General features: G+C 58.8%; 1 protein-coding gene across 1 annotated transcript; it reads right to left on the bottom strand.

Moving 5' to 3' along the window:
• Positions 1-349: 349 nt before the first annotated feature.
• STMN4 (stathmin 4) lies at positions 350-6,751 on the bottom strand. The gene is made up of 5 exons (XM_006037231.2): positions 6,733-6,751; positions 5,751-5,846; positions 2,873-3,081; positions 1,584-1,775; positions 350-479 (listed from the first exon to the last, which is right to left on the bottom strand). Exons 1-5 carry the CDS (start codon positions 6,743-6,745, stop codon positions 420-422), a joined length of 570 nt encoding a protein of 189 aa, XP_006037293.1. The 5' UTR covers positions 6,746-6,751; the 3' UTR covers positions 350-419.
• Positions 6,752-9,201: the final 2,450 nt, after the last annotated feature.

Below are 9,201 nucleotides of genomic sequence, written 5' to 3'. Positions count from 1 at the left end.
CGGTGCCCGCTCTGCTCGGTCCTGCTCACCAAATCCACGCCACGCGCACGACGCGCCACCCCCGTCCCCATCCCGCCCCCGTCTTGTCGCCTCCCCCGACCGTCCGCTCCCTCGTGCCGCGGTTCCCTTGGACGCTTGGCCGGACGCTGATGGGGTGGAAGGAAAAAATGAGACCCCGGAGCGGATTTCAGATGGACGCCCCTAAGCCGGCGTGTCTCCCGATAAATGCACCCCTCCCTCGCCTCGCTTCCCCGCTCCCGCCCGCCCCCGAAACAAATAGGATGGCTTCACTGGTCAATTCTTTACATTCACAAACAAAGAAAGCAGAGGAACATTTTCCCTTCGTCACTCAGCCTCGCGCGGAGGCAGCCATCGCTTCCCCGGAGCTGTCAGTCCCAAGCACCGCCGTCCCGGCCTCTTTACCTTGAGGCCTCTTCCTTGAGCTCCTTGTTTTTCCGCACCTCTTCCGCGTGTTTGTCCTAAAAGTGTGGGGGGGAAAGAGGTTAGGGCGGCGGGCTTCAGCTCTCGCCCACGGACGGGCTTTGCAGAGCCGGGTCGACTCGGAAAGGAAGCCCGAGGGATCGCCTCGGGGCTGCTATTAAGCGTGGCTGTCCTTTTCGGGCCGACAAGGTCAATCTGATATCAACTCAAATAGTTGGCACAAATTCTTCTTTGCAAGTTTTTGGGTACAAGCACCCTTCTTCAGGCTGGTGTTTTGGGGGCTGGCATGGAGGCATGGACTGGAAGCTGCCAGGGGAGCAGGGCGAAGGCAGATCTTCACGCTCTCCGGCTCTTTGTCGCCGATATGAGGCTGAGGCTGGGGAAGGTGTTGGGAGAAGGGTAATTAGTGGGTGCGTGGGGGGCACGGGGAGATATAAGAAGCCTATAAATGGTGGGAGGGTGTAGACCCAGCCCCATGGGAGAGGGGTGGTGCAGGGCCCCTCCTGGGTAGCCTCCGTGGGCTTGGCGTGCATCCCTAGCTGTGCTATGGCACTGATCCGGGACAAGCCACGGAGGTGGGACACGTGCCCACGTGTCCCGTGGAGCCGCTTGCAAGGCGGTTTGCAGAGACAGCCACCCTGCCGGTGGGATTCGAGGACCTGGAGTCTCCCACCCAGGCATGAGGTGGGGGTAAGGAAGGGAGGGAGAGCACAGAGTCGATATCATTTCTCCTTCGGGGCGAAGGGGGTAATTAGCTCACACCAGACGGGGGTGATTAGCAGGCAGAGGGAAGCAGCAAGCACGGTGCAAAGGCAGCTGCCAGCAGAGACCCCCCAATCTGTGCCATTATAACAAAGGGAGTCAGGCTCCCCTTCCCCACGCTCCAGCCCAGCCTGTGATTATCCGTGAGATTATCTGACACCTAACCATTACGCACAGGCCCCGGGCGGCCCCGTTTGTCATGCAACGCAGCCCCCAAAACAAAGCCAGAAGCTGCAGCTGGCTCCCTTGACATTAAAAATAGGCTAGCAGAGATCCACGCTGGCTCGGAGGGGGGACAGGCCTGACAGGGGGCTGGGTTTGGGGTGGATCCCGGGGTTTCGCTCTGTCTGGGACACGTCCCTTGAACTCTCCAAGCTCACCTTCTCCTGCAGGCGCTCCAGCATGGCTGCTAAGTGCGCCTCCCGGTTCTCTTTGTTGGACTCCATCTTCTGCGCCAGCTTCTCCTTGGCCATCTTGATGAAGTTGTTGTTCTCCTCGATGGCCTTCTGGATGACCTCCCGCTCGTGCTCCCGCTTCTCCGCCAGGTGCTTCAAGAGCTCTGCTTCCTGGTACTGCATCGGCAAAGCAAACGGGGCAAGTTGGTGGAGACGGACATGCCCTGCCCGTGTCACTAGCTGTGCGCCCATTCCTCCGATGCACAGCTGCCCCCTCACACGCACGGCTTTACGTCAAGGCGTAGAGCCTAACCCGCTCGGTTGACCTTGGCCATGGCCAAGGCAGTGGCTGCTATGCCAGTCCATGCTAAGCCCAGCCATATTTGCAGCCAGAGGCCTTCATCGCCTCTTGCAAGGACCTCCAGACCCAAAGGGTTTGTAAGAATACGATCTGGGGACGATGGCTCTGCTCAGAGCCCAGTGGTGAGGACCAGACAAGCTTTGCTTGCTCGTCTGAGCTAGCCCATGCAAGACAGTTCCCTCCTTTCAGGACATCTGAGAGAGCTAGCTAAGCCCTGACTCTGTTGGAGCAGATTGTCCCAAACTTAGATCTGGAGCCCAGAGCAAATATCATGCGTGCTTCTTCCCCAGCCTCTCCGGGGGGAACCAGCTCTGGCCTCTGTGTTGAAGCCGCATCTCGGTTTAGGCTGTGACCTAGGAGAAACCCTCCAAATTCCCCTTCTCTTGTGCCCATGGTCTGGGGGGACCGGAAGGTGGGTTAAGCCCTGGGGTATTGAAGGCAGAGATGCCCCATGCCCCATTGCTCCCCAGCAAGCAGGAGATCTGGAAGAGATCTGGCAAAGTGACTCTCTCTCAGGGAGATGAGAAGGATAGCCCTGAGCAACCTGCTGCCAAATGAAGGCACTGATTTTGGGAATAGCGCTGATGGGAAAATGCCTTCAAGTGGGTGCTTGCTATCCCACCCCATGCCTTCTTCAGGCAACCCTTGGGGACTGGATTAGCAGCCTTGGAGCAGCTCTAAGGGCAGTGGACGGTGCCCACCCTTGGCTGTGCTGCACTTCGGTACCATTCGCAGGACCAGACATAGAGGAAGACCCTGTTCACTCCCTCTCATGCGGGATGCTTCAGAGGCATCCCCAAATCCTTTGCACTTGTGCCCTGGACAGGACCCGCTGCAGCCCCTACACATAGTGTTTCCCTCGGTCTTCCCCATCTCCCTTGGCCAACGGAGTAAGGGACGCGGCGTATCCTACCTTTCGCCGCTCCTCCGCGGCCTCCAGCTTCTTCTGGATCTCCTCCAGGGAGGGGTCGCGCCGCCGGGGCAGGGAGGCGTTGAACTCAGGGATCCCGTCGAAGGACGGGGGCTTGAGGATGACCTCGAAGGACTGGCCCGAGGTGCGCTTGTTCAGCTCAATGACCTCCATGTCCGAGATGACGCACCAGGTGAGGTCGACGGTGTCTGCTGGAGGGAGAAGGGGATTACCACTCGCACGCTCCCGCGTGCACACCCAGTCACACCCACACAGCTCCCAGCTTCTTCTCAAACCCACCCACAGCCTGGTGATTGTACTCACACCCACTCACCACCACAGCCTCCAGCTTCTGCACATCCACCCACAGCCTGGTGATTGTACTCACACCCACTCACAACCACAACCCTGCTTCTGCTCACACTGAAGTCCACTTGCACACACTCATTTGCCCTCCCACCTTAGCATCCCCTCACCCTCATACTCCCATGCGTGTGCACGCACACACACACATGCACACACACGCATTTGCTCCCATCCTCTACATGGTATCTCCACATTGCTTTGCCCAGTCATTCCTAGCATTGATTCACATGTGCATCCATGCTCTCAGCCCCCAACATCCATTCACATGTGCTTGCACGCTCAGGGATATGTGTGCACACACATGCATGCTACTGGCATGCTCAGCCCCACCTCAAGTCTCATCTATCTGCTGAGGCACTCTCAGCCCCCCACAGCATCCACTTATACCCATGTGTGCACACACGCACACACACGTGTAAGCAGCCCACATGCACAGCAGTGCTCTCCTCCCACCCCAGTCTGGTTGATCCCTGCCCCAGGCAGGAGGAGCGATGCCCAGCCCACCCTTGACCTCTAGCTGTGCTCAGGAGCCGGGACGGGCACGTGTGGGCAGGGTGGCACCTGATCCAGTCTGCTCACCTGGTGCACCATGCAGCTCTGCACCCCTCCCGCCTCGGCGTGCAGCAATGCCTCTGCCTTGCAGGGGGGCACTAAAATACAAGCTCACCCGGGTCACCATTTTCCCTAAGGCCAGCTCTGTGCACACTCACATGCCTTCAGCTCATGACATGCATTCACACCTACTTACACACTCAGTTTGCCCATGTGGGTGCACTCATGCTCATGTTGTTTCCCAAGGCCTGTGCACAGCCAGTCTCCATGCCCTTACCCCTCTCCTTCTCGCACACCTCCATACTCATACCCCTCTTGCTCTCTCTTACACGCTCTGATATATTCATGGCCCCCCAAAACCTCCCTTTAGGCTCAGGGTACCCTCAAATCAACCTAAGGCTGAATGCCAGTGAATGAATGGCAGCGTTCAGTGCCACCGCAGCTGGCGGCAGGGGGCCGGGCGCACCCGGGGGCTGCGCGGCTCGGCTGGCTCAGCTGTCGTGAGTCACCCTGTATCATTCAGCTAATTGTGTCTTCCTAAAAATATAGCTCCACCAATGGCCTGGGAACTCCCACGGTCTGTGCTGTGCATCGCTTCCTCCCCTGCCAGCAGGGAGGCAGCACCCAGGCTCTTACTGTATTTGCCTGCATACCACACACGCTTCCTCCCCCCAAACATTAGCCTTCCAAAATTGGGGTGCATGCCTTAAGCGGGGAGGCAGATTTTCTTTCTGCTCAGAAGAGCAACAGCAGCACTTCTGTTCAGGGAGTCGATTGACTTTGTAGCGGGTGAGAATCTACCTGGTTCCTGCTAATTGCTCTTCACTCTGTAGGTGTTAATGACCCACTCTCCCCTTTCATGGCCTTGATGTTCCACCAATCCAGCCAGGCTTTCCACAGTTTTGCTGAAGACTTTGCATTTTAGTTAGTCCTGTCCTCTCTTCTCCCACTGTCACAGTCCTGCAGCTCTTTTCTGCATGTGGCCATGACTCTGGAAGAACCTCTTTTTTTCCTTCGTTCTCCTTTCCCAAAATCAAGACGTGAGCCTTATTTGGGGGGTGTTGTATGTGAGAATATACGGTATTAATCACTGGCTGGAGTCGGATGCCAGCACAGTGCCCAGAGCTGGGCAAGATCAGGTTCCTGCCCCGTTTTATTATCCAAATCCCATCCAGGGAGCATCATGGACTGGACCCGTCTGATAGTGCAGGGGTGAGGGGAAGGGCAGTTCCTTCCCGGCCCCTCCTGGTGTCATCTGCAACCTGAAGCAGGAGGATGGACGACCTGAATCATCCTCGTCTCTGCCAGAGGCTGTTCCTAGTCCTGGGAAATGACCAGTGGGTGGTTTTTTTTCTCAAACCTGTGCTAAGCTACTCGTCTCCATAGTGATGCGGGTTAATTAACGGCCAGGAAAAGGAAAGGGCTTGAGGCAACTGCTAAGGTAACGATAGCAGCTAGGACCAAACACATGGATATGCTCCTGGCAAAGGGGGTGATCGCTGGCTGAAGGAGCTGGTGTGCAGAAAGGGCAATAGCCTACTATTGCTGCCTGGTAGTGGAGACTCTGCTTTAGGGGAAGGGGTCGGGGCTTGTGGTACCGGAAGCATTAGACCGGACGTGTGCATGCATTTGGGAGCAAAGGTTGCTTTCCACGTGCGCCTGCTCTAGCTGATGTCCAGTCTGTGTCCTCCTTATTAGTCCAGGGAGCTCCCAGCCAGCCCTGCTCTGAGGCTGGGGAATTTAACCCTTCTCGTGCCGCGATCCCGACTCTCTCACTGATGCCAGCACTGGGTCCTGACAGCGATCCCTGGAGCCTCTTCTAATCCCCACCTCCATGACCCGGGACAGGTGAGAGCTCAGGACAGCAGAGCCTCGGGCAGGCTCTTGAGCAGGTCAGCTGGACTGGGCTCCCCCGTGTCCCCGCAGTGCTGGATGGTGCAGGGGCTGCGGGCCAGGAGCTCACCTTCGTATTTATACGCTGGCTTGTTCAAGGGGTCTGACAGGAAGCAGGAGCAGAACAGCGAGACGAGGGGCAGCTCCTTCATCTTCTCCTTGTAGGCTGTGGAGAGGCCGAGAGGAGACGCAAGGTCGGCATTAGGGCAGGGGAAGCACCGCGGCTGGAAGAGCAAAGGGGCTGGGGTGCAGGAGGGGGGCCTGGCTCCACGGGCCATGCAGAATGCAGCTGTCTCTGGGGTGGAGGGCACGGCGTGGGACCCTGGTGCACTCTCCTGTCCTGTCCTCAGGGGATGAAACAGCAGCAGGGCTTGCTCCCCACTGCTTTTACCTATGGCACGTTGTCAGGAGGTGTTGGTGGGTCCAGTGCCATGCCTGGTACTTGGGGCTGCAGAGGTGATCCAGGGGCTTCCCTAGACCAGTGGTTGCCTGTAACACCCATTTTGCACCCACTGTTCCCTACTATCCCCTTCCAGCCCTGGGATCTCACAGGCAGCCAGCTCTCACACTGCCGCTGGAGGGAAACTGAGGCATGGAAAGATGAGGTGCCTTGCTACAGACCATGGCGTGATGCAGTGGCAGAAGGAAGACTCAAACCTGGGGACACCGGTGCCCCCGCGCTGTCTCCTGCTGGGGTCACTGCACGCTCTGCAGGGTGATGCCCATCCCTAGGGCTGCCCGCAGAGATCGGGGCAAGGCTGTGACCGCATCACAGTGCCCAAGACCTCTCTTGACACCGCTCTGAATGCAAAGGATCATGGGAGACCTGGTTCTTCCCAGGGCACTGGCCACTTTTTTCCACTCCGTGCCTCAGTTTCCCCCCAGTGGCAGTGCAAGTGTCGGCTGCCTTATGAGATCCACTCGTTTCCTTTCCCCATCTCTTTCACAGGGTTGCTTTTGCTGTGGTATGGGGACAAAGGGTGGGAGATGCTGTGGGGGGAGATGGACCAGGTGGGCAGGGAGCTTGGGATGGGGTGATGGGCCAGTCGTACCAGCCAGAGTCATGGTGCTGGCGGGGTGTCTCTCACGGTCCAGGAATCAAGCGCAGCAGGAAGGATCCTTGGGGTCTGGAGAAACAAACAGGCCAGGTGGTTAGCACGTGGGTCCAGCCTTCTCGGGGGATGCCGCAGGGCACAGAGGGGGCCAACCCAGGGCAGGAGAGTCCCACCCAGGCTGGAGGTCTTCCAGCAGATCCCGTGTAAGGATCACAGCTCTCACACGGTCCCCGCAGCCTTGGCACCTTTCACTTTGGCTTGGCCCGCTTGCCCCCAGGAATGCAAAGGACGCTGGCACCCGGGGGCACAGGACAGCCATGGGCACATGGGGTTACATACACCCCGTTGCACCAACCACAGACACGATGCACCCACGATGGACCCTGCCACACCGGATACATGGGGGGGGGGATGAAGCATGCCAACACGTGTACAAAACACGCTAATTCAGACACGCGTGCACACGTGCAGGCAGGCTCACTTAGAAACCAGCACCTGGAAGCAAGGCCCTTCGTGTATGCATGTGCATGCACACACCCACACTCACACCCATACCCACACCCACAAACATCTGCGTGCGTGCATGCACATGCACACAGGGATACCGTGGTACATTCACTGACCCAGCCACGCACACTGCAGCTGGCCAACACCCCGCTCTGCATCAAAACATGCTCCCTGACCCCCTTCTCAGCGCCAGCTCTTCGCCTGCAGCTGGAAGGGGGCTGCTTCAAAGGCCAAGATCTGATGCTGCAACTCGACCGGTGCCTGGGCAGCTCTTCTGCAGCCCCTTACTGATCGTCTCCGGGAAAGCCCCTGCTCCCCTCTGCCTCCCGTGAGCGAGATCTCCCTACCAGCTGCCCGGGGCTCTCCGCCGATGCGAGCCCTGGGCTGCGACTACATGGGGCGTATCCGCGCCAGCCGCTCTAAGTGGGTCACCCGGAGCCGAGCCGGGGAAGCACAGCACTTCAGTGCTTTCCCGGTGTCCCCGATTCCAGATGGCTAATCACATCCATCTCCCCTGGAGCCTGCGGCTGCCTTCGCAGCCCATTTTGCTTGGCTGGCATTGATCCCCGGCCTTCTCCTAGGAGACGGCCCCGAAAAGAGGGCTTAAGAATAGCGATGCTCTGCCTAGCTGCAGAGCCCTTCCCTGGGGGAATCGCTGCCTTGTGACTCGTGGCCCCATCCCCTCCGTCGTCCAAGGGAAAACCGAGTTAGAGAACCCCCTCGCCCAACCTCCTCGGAGCAAAACCCCCATCGGCTTCCAAAACCAAGTCCACGGGGCTGCAAAATGCCACCCTAAGCAATTTGCCCGGGGTCAGAGGGGAAGCAGAGGCCAGGCCCACTCACCCCATCTGGGCTCATTCAGTGTCTTGTCCCAGCCCTGCCCTGCCCTTGTTTCAGCCCCGGACCCTGCTTTCATCCATCCCAGCCCTGACATCGCTTGCCCTTTGGGCAGCGGGGCTGGCACTGGGGGGCTGAGGTAGGCGCTGCTTAGCTAGCCAGGTCCTCAGGGCTTCATGCCCTGTCATGCCCCTGCTGCAAGGTGCTCCCTGGGTGGGCGAGGGTGATACCTGAGCTTGCTAATCAGCCCCCACCGTGGGGGTTGTTCACTGGCAAAGGGACAGACTGATTGCTCCCAGCAACAATAATCCATCGCGAGGCTCTGTTGGGACCCTCGAACTCAGCTCTTCCAGGGTGGGTTCAGAGCACAAATCCCCAGGTGGGTCATTCTGCCTCATGACACACAAATGCTCATGCTACAGGCCTCTAGGATCACCTCTGCCACTGACTTTTCTCTCTGGCACTGGGCACTGCACTTTGCCTCAGTCTACCTGCTCCATGAAATGGATGCAATGGCATCCAGAGGGGATGCTGGGACTACAATAGCTGACTGGCTGTTTTCCATGGCTGGCTCTTTGGGGCAGGAGGTTATTATATGTTGTGCAGGGCACGCCGGGAACCTCCAGTTGATTGGGAGCCCTAGAGACTGCCGCCGTTTCAAGGCTAAGGGGGCACGGCAGACAGGCAGCACCACTGGGTGATGCTCGCAAAGCAGGGTAAATTGCTGGTTCCAAGTGGGGAAACCAAGGCACGGAGAGATTAAGAAACAGAGGGAAGGCCCCACTGGAAGTCAGTGGCAGAGGCAGGGCCAGAGCTTTGAACCCTGGGGGTCCCAGAGACCACTCTCTGTCTGGCTGGGGCGAGGGCTGAGCTGGACTTGCCTGCAGCTCAGCCCCTACCTGGGATTCACCCACATCCAGAGCCTGCACTGCAGGCAGGCCCTGCCCCATATCCCATGGGGGTGTGTTTTACTGGGACCCCTGAGGATAGCTGGAGCGGGGGCAGAGGGGTGAGACGCAGCCCTGAGTCTGGGGGCGGGGGTGGCAGTGGAGATGAGGGCACGGTCCTCGGGACGGCAGCAGCATCCGATGCCAGCGCCAGCCCCGGGCGCGGGGGGCACCG

Source organism: Alligator sinensis, unplaced genomic scaffold (genome assembly GCF_000455745.1).
Source record: "Alligator sinensis unplaced genomic scaffold, ASM45574v1 scaffold1603_1, whole genome shotgun sequence".
In the NCBI taxonomy this organism is placed as follows: Eukaryota; Metazoa; Chordata; order Crocodylia; family Alligatoridae; genus Alligator; species Alligator sinensis.
Note: the sequence above shows the minus strand (reverse complement) of the source record. Positions and strands in the feature narration are given on the sequence as shown.